The sequence below is a fragment of the Callospermophilus lateralis genome, chromosome 2 (genome assembly GCF_048772815.1).
Source record: "Callospermophilus lateralis isolate mCalLat2 chromosome 2, mCalLat2.hap1, whole genome shotgun sequence".
NCBI classification, from domain to species: Eukaryota; Metazoa; Chordata; class Mammalia; order Rodentia; family Sciuridae; genus Callospermophilus; species Callospermophilus lateralis.
Genome location: NC_135306.1, coordinates 13,914,278 through 13,928,602, shown reverse-complemented (window position 1 = coordinate 13,928,602; position 14,325 = coordinate 13,914,278). Strand labels below are relative to the sequence as shown.

At 44.6% G+C, this 14,325-nt stretch overlaps 1 protein-coding gene across 6 annotated transcripts in view; it reads right to left on the bottom strand.

Annotated features, from left to right (window-relative positions):
* The window catches only part of Cdk5rap2 (CDK5 regulatory subunit associated protein 2), a 186,539-nt gene extending 173,458 nt beyond the window's left edge, over positions 1-13,081 (bottom strand). For all 6 annotated transcript variants that reach the window (XM_076845603.2, XM_077108812.1, XM_076845608.2 and 3 more), the window contains exons 1-2: positions 12,876-13,081; positions 844-911 (exon numbers count right to left, since the gene is read on the bottom strand). In XM_076845603.2, the coding sequence (XP_076701718.1) occupies positions 844-911; positions 12,876-12,934 (127 nt within the window). In that variant the 5' untranslated portion in view covers positions 12,935-13,081. The remainder of the gene's footprint in view (positions 1-843; positions 912-12,875) is intronic.
* Positions 13,082-14,325: the final 1,244 nt, after the last annotated feature.

Here is a 14,325-nt window from a genome sequence, read left to right as displayed (position 1 = left end):
AGAGCAGGTTTATGGGATTTTTAAGTTAATAGGTTCAAAGGAAAACCAGAGGATGGCCTATCTGTTTCAGAATTCTCCAGAAATGACACAGTGACTCTTATCCTGGCTGCTCTAAAAACTTCCTGCTGCACATATCTATCTCATTACTCTGGAGAGAAAGAAAAAAATCAAAGTCAAGATATCTCTAAGATAGTTCAACAAGGCAAATTACTAGCACAAACCACACAGCCACTTAGGAGGGACTTCACTCTTTCCAAAAATGGAAATTTTGAAGAATGCTGAGCAAGACCTGACTGCAAAGGCACCTCATAATCCACTCCAGCACAAGACCCCACTTGACTCAGCCACGTCCCGTGCGCTCTAGCAGCCATGTGAAGGACGGGCTGAGCAGCGCTGGCCGCAGCCAGCCGACAGAACCCAGCAGCTGCCTGCAAGGCCTTGGCACGCACAAGTCCGGACAGCAACTCCTCAGGCCTCCAGCCACTCGGCCTGGAGAACAACAGACACCACGTGTGAAGTCTAGTCACCAGCTTCATGTCCAGCTTCCATGCAGCTGTTCAGTTCGGCAAGCCCTAGCTGAATCCCTACAGGCGTGGCAGCAGGCAACTGCACCCATGAAGTACTGCCTCGGACATGCACTCCTGAGTTTGCCCAGCGTCTATGAAGGGAGGTGGAGGGCAGATCAACACATCTGTACTGTAAAATGCTGAGCACTGGCTGTGTACCAAGCCTGGTGGGCTCTAGAACCCAGAGGGATGGAAGTTCAGCCCCAGGCCTCAGGGCACTTGGTCCATGTCTGCTTCCCTTGTTCTCAGTCAAAAAGTGACTGCTTTGTGTGCTTACCTCCATTTTCCAATCCAACACAGTTATTGATGCCATCCAGGTCATCTGGGCAAGCAGGAGCAAGGTCACTAGGAAAGAACACACAGGTTAAAAGAGGAGCCAGGTTTGCACAACAGAGACTGTTCAGACTGCCGAGATATGAATGGCATCAGCAGGCTACAGCTGATAGGCACTCATAGCCCAGCTACCTGGGAGGCATGAAGCTCAGGCACTGGGGCTGAGTTCCGCCTCAGAACGGAGTTCCAGCTTTAACATCAGGAGCTGTGTGACCGACCCCTGCTAGATGGGTCATTCATGCATTCCTTCACACATCTAATGTTCCATGTGCCAAATGTGTGCTGGGTGCAGAGGCACTGTGCCAAGTACATGGTAATTACGTTAATTTTATGAGTAGAATGCTATAGTCTACCTGTGAAAATTAGTCAATTCAGGTACATAAACACAGCACATAGCAGGTCCTAAATAAATGACATCTATTGTTTTGTTATCATCATTATTATTATCATAAATATGCCTGCAATGATCTAGATATTAGGTATCCCCCAAAAGCTCATGTATAAGACAATTCAAGAAAGTTCAAAGTTGAAATGATGAGATCCTTAATCTAATCAGTGCATTAATCCCCTGATACGGGTTATTTGGGTGGTAACTGTAAGCAGGTAGGATGTAGCTAGAGAAGGTGGGTCATTGAGGGCAGGCCTCTGGGGTTTATATTTTGTCCATGGTGAGGTGAGTGCATTCCCTCCTTCCCCCCACCCCTCTCTCCCCCCACCGGGTGGCCATGTCCTGAGCTGCTTTCCTCCACCACTCTCTTCCACCATGATGCTCTGCCTCTCCTGGAAACAGCTGACTATAGATATATATATATAGAGAGAGAGAGAGAGATGACTATAGATAGAGATCTATAGTCTTCCTCTAAAACTGTTCTTGTCAGGTCTTTTGGTTGCAGCAGTGAAAAAGCTGGCTGAAACAATGCCATTTCAACCAAAATTTAAAACTCTGGGAATCAGGCACCAACTTAGATGCCTTAAGAATGTCGGACAGCTGGAGTACAGCTCAGTGGTAGAGTTTGCATATCATGCAAGGCCCTGGGTTGGACCCCCAGCTCCAAAACAAAAGAATGTCAAACAAAAAAGCAGAATCCACTGATCCAAGACGTTTTACTGGTTGAGTTATATAAATAGGTTCAGTGAGGATTTAGGGATACTGACAGAAAACTAGACCATAACTGGAGGTATGATTTGACACAACAGAAACTGCCCTGGGTTGTAGCACAACCTCTGCAGGTACCTCTCCAAGCCTGGCCCCCTTCAGCTACAACAGGAGAAAAGCAGTACTTCATAAAATAATGGGCAATCAAACAAGATACAAAATGCCCAGCAATGTACTTGGCATATTGTGGAACCTCCATAAGCAGGAGAAAAACATGACTGTCATCTTGAAACACATAATGTTTTACAATTTATAATTCATGAAATATTTACCATCATTAGAACTGCCCAATTCCCTGAGGGTTCATGCATTTTTCAAAGGAAGGCTCTGAAGCCCAGACAATGTCAGTGTCCTAGCCAGAGTCACATGGCTGTGGAGAACCAAGTCCAGAATCCAGGCCTTTTATGTCTATTGCCTAATAATGCTTCCCTGACCCAATCTGAAAAACTCAGAGCTGATGGAAGCTCAGCTCAGCTTCTCAGCAGATTGTTCCTTCCTGCTTCTAAATCCAAATGCATTCTGTTCTCTGATAATTTTGCCTGATCACCAAACTATGGAGTTGGAATCAATCTTTAAGTTCAGGACTGAGTCAAAAATTGAAACTATCATAAAAACCCAAATCCAACATCAGGAAAATAAAATATGTCTGCTATAAAGATTAATTAAAAACTTGGAGTAATCCTCAATCCTGAATACATAAATGTACACAAATGTCACCCCAAATCCTCTTTTAGAATGGGTGGGCCATAAATACATACCCAGACAAAAGAAATACACTGAAATATTGAAAATCATCATTTGTAGGGAAATGAAAGATACTTTCTTCCTTTTTAATTTTCTCTAATTTTTTAATTTCTTCCAATAAGTATCACCAAAACATCAAAGTCCATTTTCTACACTGAATTTCAAAAATTAAAATCAAGTTAAACTACCACCTTACACAGAGAGTGGCGCAAAAGCACAAGTCACATACAAAGTTACTGGCCAGGCTTACCCTGGAGTCTGGTCCTAGATCTTTGACCTGGATTTGTTCTGCCAGGACCATTATATTAACTCCCACTGGCTGGAACAGCCCATGAGTAACTCAAGCCAAGGTCAATCACCTGAAAACTACCTGGCAGACAAAGACAAAGTTGTCTCAGCTTCCAACAGGCAAACACTGAAGCTGCCAAATTTTACCTGCCTGCTCTTAAAATGCTATCTATCTGTCATCTGCACCCTCCAGTCAGTTCCAACTACACCTTCCCATTCTGATCACTCCCTCACTCTTGGCCTTAGAATAAGGTTGGGGCCTCATGGAGAGCCCTGGAAATTAAACAAGGTCATCAAAAGAGGGCTCAGACATGAGTTCATCCTTTCATAGATGGACAAATGAGGTCCAGAAGGTAGAGGAACTTATCTACTCAAAATCACAAAGGGTTAGTGAGCCAAAACCCAGTTCCTGGTGCCACACCCCTGCCTGGGCTGCCCAAAGCCACTGAGTAACATGACACATGGTGGAGTGCCAGTTTCCTCACGTGCAAAGGTAAGCAATCAGAAGAAACCCACCCTGTTGGGCACCCTCACCGTGCAGGTATCCTGGGCAAGACAGGGCAGGCAGCCTCCCACCTAGTCCTCATCACAGCCTGCTGAGCTGTCTAAAACTTCCTATAATGCTGCCATTTTGTTTAAAATGAGAAAACAAAGGCCCAGAAAAGTAAAGCTACAAAACCCAAGCTGGCCCAACTTCAAATCCCATGCTCTGTTCCTTACATCACCCTGATGTCCCCAACACGTTCCTGGGATGTGGTGGGGGACCCAATGCATGGAGGCAGACGGCTTGTGGTGCTTGGCACAGGGTGCACACTGCTATTCTGAACTTTGCTGAGTGAGCGAGTGCCCCCCCCCACCCCGTGCAGCTGCATCTCCTCTCTCCTCTCCGGCTCCATCACCGCCCTAAGGGGAGGCCTCCCCTCTGGGCTTCTATTTGCCAGAAACAATCCTCCTTTCACTTCACAAGAATCCAGGACCCAGCGTTTCACTGACAGTGCGGGAGAGCCATGGAAGGAACTGGACATCACGTTGGGAAATATCACACCAACAAGTGCGCCTTTGTTTGCCTTTTAACAATTCCTTTTTCATCCCATGAGATTCATTCTTAATTAGAGAAAAACATAAATACAAAACTCCAGCTACACCTAAAGTTCTCCCTGACCACTCCTCACGCCCACCTCAGTTTCCCCTCAGCAGTAACCACTGATGTCAGAAGATGCACATGGGATCCTCCAGGCCCTTCTCTAGACATGGGGTTTTATTTCCTAGCATAAAGAGAAAACAAATGCGGACCAACTATACATACTATTCTGCAACATTTTTCCTCTACTAAAAGAAGTCCTGAAGATGTTCTGATGACAGTACTAACGCGTGCCGCTTCAATATTCGTAACTTCCACAAAGCATTCCACAGCACTGTTTTTCAAACTTTACTGACCATGATCAGTCCTTAATTCCAGAACTACTTTCTATTCTGTTTCATTTTTTAAAGGTCTGATTGCAACCAACTAAAATGAATTGCATGAGCTACCAATGGGTCACAAACAGTCTGAAAGGCACTTTTGAAAGGATGGGTATTTACCCAATCTCCTACTGATAGCAACTCAGTTTGTTTCCATTTTTCTTTTACAAACAAGCTGTATGTATACAGGTCTCACTATGCACATGTATGAAGGTTTCTCTAGGATTGATAGCAGGCAGTGGAACTGCTGGGTCAAAACATAGGCACAATTTTAAAACTGGGCAAAGAATTTGATTAAACATTTCACCAAAGAAAACACAAAGGGCTAATAAACACATGAAAAAATTATTTAATATGGGGGCCAGGGTTGTGGCTCAGTGGTAGAGCACCTGACTAGCATGCACGAGGCACTGGGTTCAATCGCTGACACCACATAAAAATTTAAAAAAGAAATAAAATAAAGGTATTGTGTCCATCTACAACTAAAAAAAAATTTTTTTAAATACTTAATATGATTAGTCATTATAGAAATATAAAGCGATTCCACAATGAGATAGCATGTCACACCTCCAATGGAGGTTATGAAAAAACAAAAAAAATAACAAGTGCTGGTGAGGATGTGAATAAAACTAGAACTTTCAAACCCTGCTCATGGGAGAGACAAATAGCAGGCCACTTTGGAATAGTTATGCTGTGCCTGAAAATGATACAGAGTTTCCAGAAAGCTCAGCAAACCCCCTGGGCACATGCTCAAGAGAAATGAAAATATATGTCCATACATAAACTTGTGGACAAAGCCAGGCATGAGGGCACAATCCCATAATCCCAGCTACTCCAGACACTGAGGCAGGAGGATTGCTAAATTCAAGGCCAGCCTCCAAAACTTTGTCAGACCCTGTCTCAAATTAAAATAAAGAGGGCTGGGGTGGCTCAGTGGTAGAGCTCCTGCCTAGCATGTAGTAGGCCTTGGGTTCGATCCCCAACACTGTAAGAAAAGGAGAAAGAGAAGAATAAATTGTACATAATAGCAATGCTATTCATAATAGATTTAAAAAATAAGCAACCCAAATGTTCATGAACATGAATGTCTAAACAGTGTGTGGTACCTGGGTACAATGGAAAGTTATTTGACCTTAAAAAGAAATGAAGTACTGATACATGCTACAACATGGATGAATCTCACAAAAGACTCCGTGTGTGCGTGTGCATGCGTATGCGTGTGTGTGTGTGTGTGTGTGTGTGTTGTGTGTGTTTTGCTGGGGATGGAACCCAGGGGACCTGGAATGCTAGGCAAGTGCTCTACTACTGAGCTACACTCGGAGTCCTAAAGATCATATATTGTAAGTTACCATTTATATGAAACGTCCAGAACAGGGAAATCAAGTGACAAAAAGCAAACAGTGGTTGCACAGGGCTGAAGTGGGTGCAACAGGGCAGCGGAGGAAGAGGGAGGGATTGCTATCTTTTGTGAATGATGAAAAGGTTCAACTGGAGGGCAGCGATGGCGCATGCCTCTAATCCCTGTGACTCAGGAAGCTGCGGCAGGAAGATCTAAGTTCAAAGCCAGCCTCAGCAACTTAGAGAGGCCTTAAGGAACTTAGTGAGACCCTGTCTCAAAATAAAAAGGGCTGAGGATGTGGCTCAATGGAAGAGTATCCCTAGGTTCAATCACTAGTACCAAAAAATAAAAAATCAGATGGCAGTAATGGTGTACAACTCTGCAAATACACTAAAAACCACTAAACAGAATACTTTAAATGGGTGAAATTTATGGTACATGAAGTAGATCTTGATAAATCTTTTTTTTAAAAAAGAAACATACAGGCATATTTTTTATAGTAATAGATAATGCCAAATTGTGGATTTTCTCACAGTGATTACAAAGCATCATTTCACCACTAAATATGGGGCCTATATTACATGATCTTCATCTCTAAAAAAAAAAAAAATAAAGGAAAGAAACTTGGTTTGCTCAGCAAATATGTATTGGGCCTCCACTATGTGTAGGCACAGTCTAGGAGCTAAAGATTCAGTGAGATGAACTATGCTGTCCTCAAACCCGCAGCCAGGGGTACCCTAGAATGCAGTAGCACTCCTGTCACGCTCAAGCCCTCACCAGAAATTGCAATCCACCATCCTCTTTCCTGACCTCCCCACCTTCTAGCATCCAGTTTCTCTGCCCAAAGCACAAACTGTGCTTACAGCAAAAGACGTCTGGTCTGCTCCTAACCAGGCAGCAGGCACTTAGAGGCCATGTGCTAGAGGAGCCAATGGGTCACTGGGCCTGGGCTCAGACCTCAGGAAGCCCACAGCTGAACAAAGGCAGACTGGAGCCTGTTAGAGTCTGTAAACAAGTCAGGATGGCGCCTGGCAAATGTTAGAGTCTGTAAACAAGTCTGGATGGCGCCTGGCATTTTGCCAGGGGGAGTAGTTTGTGAGGTGGAGCCAGCGAGCCATTAAGTGTGGAGATTTCTTATTGGTTGACTGCTGTATCTAGTTTATGCTAATTAAGATAAGCTGTGTGGAATGTATAAATACCTTTGTTGTCTTACAATAAAGGCTCCTACTCCTGCTGTATCAATCTACACAAGTTGCTCGTCACCCCCCAGCTAATTTGCTGCATACGGACTGAGGCATATGGTGGCCCGTTATGGGGAGCCCCGGGATACTCGGGGGTAAGCGAAGAAAAAAAGCTGCCCATTCACAGATAGGACAGGAGCAATCTGCTCATCCCTAGACAGATAGGGAGAGAGGAAATATGGAAAGGATTGATACAGTATGTTTGTGTCTTGTTTTGTCTCAGTGTATTGTATTGTCCTTGTGACGAAAATATGGAAGGGGTGAGAAGTAAATTACTAAGGGAAGAAGGCACCCCAGTGGAACCAAGAATAGTTAGGGCATGTGTTGATGGAAGCCCAGGAACTCTAATCAGAAAGAAAAAGAAACTTCAGAAGAAGAAGGATTATCAGGAAAAAAGTTGCAGCAAAAGGCTACTAGTAAATACTTTTCGTTACCAGAGGGTGCGTGAATAGGTGCAGTGGCCGCCATGTGCGCGAGCCAGTCATGGCGCAGCAAGGGCTTTCCAAGCACTGGCAGCTGGCTCTTCCCCCCCCCCCAGGGGAGCGGACGCCACTGTGAGAGCCCAAATCCAAACCTGACCCAGAGGCACAGGGGCTCTTGCTCCCTGTGCCCAGAAGCAGTTTGAGTCCCGACACTCCCCAGGGCCATCTGGGGCTGCCCGGGACACTACAGCCGAGCCGGCAGAAGATGCTACCAGCATCCCTGAAGTTTAATGTTTCCAAGGCCAAAAACTACAATGGTTCTCCCACATCTGGAAGCTAATGAGTAATGAGCACTATTAAGGCTTATTTCAAATGTAAAAAACCTTGAGATAATGTACTAAATTGTTCAGAAGGTTGTTTTCTTAGCGCCTGCTGGAATACTACAGGATTTTCTTTAGCCATCCGGAGTTCCTGCCTTTGTCCCAGCTCCAGTGAAGACGAGGGTGGAAGAATTTCCAGTGTTGCTGAGAACCAGATGAGACTTCAGATCACGCTAGCTGCCTGCAAAACTTACCTGGACTGTGATTTAAGCTAGCTGCCTGCAGAACTTACCTTGACTATGATTTACCTGGACTGTGAGTTAATCTATTGAGACACTGCTTTACCTAGACTGAGACAACAAACTGTAATCTACAACAAATTGTAACTCAGTATCTTTGCTAATGGTGTCATTGCTGGTATAATTTTTCCAAGGGCTTCTTGCATGGAGCCATCAATTGGCTTAGTATTGTGGCATTTTGTATCTTCCCCTTCTGCTTGTAGCAGATTGTTTGTGGTGTTTGTGTAAAAACCACTATGGTCATTATTTAAATTAAACAAAAGGGGGAAATGTTAGAGTCTGTAAACAAGTCAGGATGGCGCCTGGCATTTTGCCAGGGGGAGTGGTTTGTGAGGTGGAGCCAGCGAGCCATTAAGTGTGGAGATTTCTTATTGGTTGACTGCTGTATCTAGATTATGCTAATTAAGATAAGCTGTGTGGAATGTATAAATACCTTTGTTGTCTTACAATAAAGGCTCCTACTCCTGCTGTATCAATCTACACAGCTAATTTGCTGCAGCCGGACTGCGGCAGGAGCCTGCACAGAGGAAGGGCTCAGGGCACTGGCACACAAGATCCTGTCCAGAAAACAGCACACTATGGCATCAGCACAACCCAGCTAGCTAACATTTCACTCTCCCCAGTAGGCGCCAGGCACTTCCACATCACCCACGCAGCCATCGATAAAATAGGTATTGTCATCAAGGAGAAACTGAAGCTCACAAAAGTTAAATGGCTTACAGAAAGCCACGCATTTAGTCACACGGGGGTTTACACAGTCCTCCCGACTAGCAAGCCCAGGTTCTTCCCACACCGACAGGCAAGACTTAATAAAGGGCCTTGGCTTGGGCAAGGTCCCTGTGGCCAGAATCTGGGTCTAAGTTTCACAGAGCTAGAGCAGTCTGGGGTACCCACAGATTTACAAGGAATGATGTAAACTGACCTAATTCAACAAAAGCCTAAGGACAAACTGGACTCCAGTTTAGACTTTAAAACTGGGCCTTGGAAATTACCAAGCAGAAGGGCCCTTCCAAAAGTACATTAGAGTAAGAAAGGTATGACTTTATCCTAGGGATTATCCTCCTGCATGTGTCCACCAAATGGAAACTCTGCTTCTCTCAGGATATTTTAAGGACATTTTTGCCACTCTTCAAGGGCCAGTTCAGTGCCAGGAGCTCTGTTAGATAGATCCTCCCCAAATCCTCTCAACCTTGAATTAGTTCAGAGAACTAGTTGGAAAACAGGACAGCTCTGGAGTCAGCAAGCTTAGACAATAGTCCTAATTTGATCATGTACGTGTGTGTATGTGTGTGTGTGTGTGTGTGTGTGTGTGTGTATGTTCCCAGACTATTCACCTCTCAGAGCCTCAGTGGTACCACCTGTAACAAGAGGATATTTGTTATTCAATGATTTTACAAAAAACATGAGCCCCTATTATGCCAGGTACTAGGATGGGAACTGGGGTTACAGAGATGAACAAAATACAGTCCTTGCTCTCATATGGGTCCTCATCTGATCTGGGCAACAAATAAGTTAACAGCCAGCAGCTTCAGTGTCCAAAACAGGAGCCACCAGTCACAAGGACCCATTAAGCACTTGAAATGTGGTTCATCTAAGTTCAGAAGGGCTACAAGTGAGTGCAAAATTCATTCCAGATATCAAAGATTTAGTTAGATTGAAAAAGAATGGAAAATATCTCATTAGTACTGACTACAAATTAGTTGATAATATATGGAAATATTAGGCTAAATAAATAAATTATTAAATTCACCCATTTCGACTGGAGAATTTGCTCAATGTCTGAGGGCTTGCCAAGCATGAACAAGGCCCTGATTTCCATTCCCAGCACCACAATTAAAAAAAAAAACTTTTCATCACTTTTTTTAATGCAGCTACTAGAAAATTTTATGTAACTTATGTCATATTCCTATTTGACAGTCAGTCCTGGTCAACAAAATTCAGTGAGATCAACAAGGGCTAAGATAGGTCAATGACAGGTAAGGGTGGTTGGAAAGTTTCAGATGGCCCTAATGAGAATGGCGAATGTCAGCAAGGGTTTCCCAGCAATGACACCTAAATTGAGACCTGAAAAGTGATGTGTTAATAGGACAAAGGGCAAAGGGCAGTGGGAGGGTAATCCAGATAGCAGGTACAGCAAGTGCCCAGGTCTGGCAGTAAGAAACGACATGGCAGCCAGGCATGGGGAAGGGGCTCAGGGAGGAGGCAGAGTTGGGAAATTAGGCAGAGAGGAGGCTACAGAAGCAGATGGCGCCAGAGTATGAAGGACCCTGGAAACCCTATTAAAGAGCTTCACCCTGAAAATGGCAGGGAGTCATGGAGGGTAATGGCGGTTACCAGGTATGTAGGTAGCACCTGGGTCATGCAAAGGCAGGGAGGGGAAGGAAAGGAATGTTTGCAGATCTGCGGAGTTTCTACTGTAGGTCAAACATGGGTTAAACCCTTTCAGACTCATTTTAATTCTTATACCAACCCTGAGCTTTAAATGAATGGCAAAAACTCAGCTCACAAGATGAGTGGCTTGCCCAGGGTCACAGGATTGTCAGTGAAAGAAATGGCATTGAACCCAGTTAAGTCTGGGTCCCAAAGCCCAAATGTTTCCCACCAACACTGAGATGAAAAGATCAGATTTATGTGAACAAGTAAAAAACAAAACTTTTGAGTGTATTAAAGACTATTAGAGGAGTGAAGGAAGTCAGGACAATCTGGTGAGATCCAATGTGGTAAGATGGAAAGACAGAGACAGGATGAACTTTCACAGGATCCAATTAGCAGGAGCTTCAAAGGGACTTGCTCTCTGCCTAATATTCAGCAGGTTCTCAATAAACAGAGTATCCCAACAAACTCTACTGTCATGTATAACTAAAAAGAATAAATAAAATAAATAAATAAATAAACACAGTAACCATTTTCCAGGTTTGTCCAAGGTGGAAACTGTTTATGTCTATCTTGCTATCCAGGCATAAGTATTAACTGTGCCCACTTCACTCTTAAAAGCATCCTGGTCTGCATAAAAAATAACATGGTCACCTTTCAATTAGGCTCTGTTGACTAAAAACAGCAGCCTGTCCTACAGAACTGGATAAACACTACAGGTTCTCAGGGCTCTCCTCCATTTCTTCCTACCCACTCTACAACCAGGAGTCCAGAACAATCAATGGAACCCAGCCTGGAGCAGTCTAGGCCTCCATCAAGTCTACTACAGAAAGAAGAGACTCCAGCCACCACCAAGGGCAGGACCATTGGGGGTCACTCTCAGCCAACATTCCTGATTTCTACCACTATTGATAATATAGGTTCAACATCCCCAATTTGAAAATCCAGAATCCAAAGTACTCCGAAATTCAAAACTTTTTGAGCACCCATACGAAAATCCACAAAGTGAAAACGCCACACCTGACCTCAGGTCACGGGTCCCAGTCAACATGAGGGCACATTAAGAATACTGTACAAGGGCTGTGGTTGTAGCTCAGTGGTAGAGCGCTTGCCTAGCACATGTGAGGCGATGGGTTCAATCCTCAGCACTACATAAAAACAAATAAAGGTATTGTGTCCATCTCAACTAAAAGAAAAAAAATTTTTAAAATACTGTACAAAATTACCTTCAGGCTTTGTATATGTGAAACATAAATAAATTTCATGGTTTTTTTATTTTTTATTTATTTATTTATTTTTTTTTTTTTTGGCACTATGGATTGAACCCAGGGGCACTTGATTACTCAGCCACATCCCCAGACCTTTTTATGTATTTTATTTAGAGACAGGGTCTTGCTAAGTTGCTCAGGGCCTCCCTAAATTGCTGAGGCTGGCTTATGAACTCTCCATCCTCCTTAGCCTCCGAAGCTGCTGAGATTACAGGTGTGCACCACTGTGCCTGGCAATAAATTTCATGTTTAGACTTGGGTCCCATCTTCAAGTTATCTCATTATGTATTGCAAATATTCCAAAAATCAAAAAAAAACTACAAAATACAAAATTCCTACCATTTCTAATCCCAAGCATTTCAGATAAGGGCTACTTAACCTATTGTAGTAATAATAAGGCAACACAGAATACTTTTTTCAGCACTGGTGCCAGGCCCTACACTTGTCAAGCAAATTTCCAGGCAAGCATCACTTCTTTTAGTCCTCACACCAATGATAATGTGAGAGTATCACCACTAGCCCATTATACTGATGGGAAAGCTGGTCAAATCACTTTACCACCATCACACAGCTGGTCAGTTTACAGGACTGGGTTGGATTCCAGTTCTGTCCATCTCCATCCAAGGTTCTTAACCATTCCACTCCATTACCTCTGTCTGCATAGCCACTGTGTATCCCCCATAAACAAAGTCCAGACAGACATAATGACTACATGCCTCATAATGAATCACCAGTGCCCACAAGGCCCCTCCCTGTCCTCCATCCAGCCCCCACTGATGGCATACTCCAAACGGTTCTCTCTCACCTCTTTTATAAAACCCTTTACCTGTCTGTCCTCCACAACCTCTTCAAAAGTATGTCCCCAAGTATCAGCCTAGTGCAGTGTAGGTGGGGACCCCAGAGCCCATAGTATCAGCAGGTGGGCTCTCCAGAGACCCTTCCCGAAGGAACCCACCCAGTGCACTGCCCCTGGCCACTCTCAAGCACCCTCAATAGCAAACTCCAAATCCGGTTAGGGAGAACCCCCATCAGTGGGGACCCCGGCCTCCAATGTCGCGGCCGCACCTGCAGCCGCTGAGCGTCCCGGGGAGGGTGACGTCCTCTTCCAACACGGAGTCCATCATGGACACAGAGGCATTGGTATCTGTGGCAAAGGCGTCACTGGTTCCGCTGGCTTGTCGCGATCCGCCTGGCTCCCCAGGTCCCCGCCCCCTCTAACCCAGCTCTTGTTGGGACTCTGGCGGCGCCGCTGGAATTCAAACCGCAGCCGCCGCCATCTTTCCGGCCGCTTCTTCCTACGGAAATGAGGCGGGGTCAACGAGGCGCGAGCAGTGAAGCCAATCTGCCAAGGCCAGAGGCCGGGCAGGGACAGGTGGGTAGGCGCCATCTTAACTAAGGGCAGAGCTTTTTCGCTTGGGCCATCCAAAACTAAGGAAGGAGAAGCTGGATGCCATGTTTTTTTAGGGCACCCAGGCCGAAGCCAGGACCGGCGCCATCTTTGTTGAGGGTGAACGCTGGTCCTGATCCGTTAATTTAAGCGGGAGCTGAGAATATAGCTCACCGCAGCTCAGAGTTTCTTAACCAATGTTTGCTTTTCTAAAACCTTGGAATCTATACACCAAAGAGACTTCCTTCTTCAGTTGAAACTCAGATATTCATGTACTGCTTGGCTTTAGAAAATTTCTGTCTGCGGGGTCCTAAAGTAAGCGTACTTTGCACACAGTTTGAAACAACTCATCCCCCAAGCCAAGTGGCCAGCCATACTCCCACTCCAAGCTCGCATTTAGTGATCTTTTATTACCATTGAGACTCGCACCTACAATCTGTAAATAGGCCCAATCAGTAAACTCGCCCAAGTTAATTACACAGTAAATTTATTGTCAATTGGAGCCAGATGTGCGGCTCCTTTCAACTGGATCATGGCTCTGGGTGTCTTTCTTAATGCACAGCCTGTCTTTCCCATTTGTTTCTTTTCCTCCATCTTAGAATTTGGGACTAAGACATGCGGTCTACATCCAGACAACACAATATTTAAGTGGTGTGTTGGCCTCTTTTCCTAAAGTAACGGCTTCAGGGTGGCTAAGAGGTGAGTTTTAGTGGGGACGGTGTGACTGCCGGACTGGACATCTGCGTGCCTGGATTCTGAGTCCAGTTCATCCTGTGACCTGGAGATATCTTACCCTTGCTGCACCTAGGTTTCCTCATGGATAAAGTGAGGCAGATAATGTCAAGCTCACATGGTTGCATTTTCTAATGAGATACTTGGTAAACTATAAAAGAGAAAGACTCCATAAGCGTTTTCGTAAGTATTTTATAAGTATTAATCCGTTGCCCTGTTCAGCAATGCCATGCTCCTAGATTATGTGCTAACCCCGCCAGTGATCCTGGAAACTGAAAATAGAATTGATTGCACAAAGGAAAGTCTATGTGGGAAGTTGTTTTTCTTCTGCAGTAGAAACACACAGTAGTGTTTCATGATTAGAGACAGAGGCCTTTGCCCTGTCTGTCTCACTGT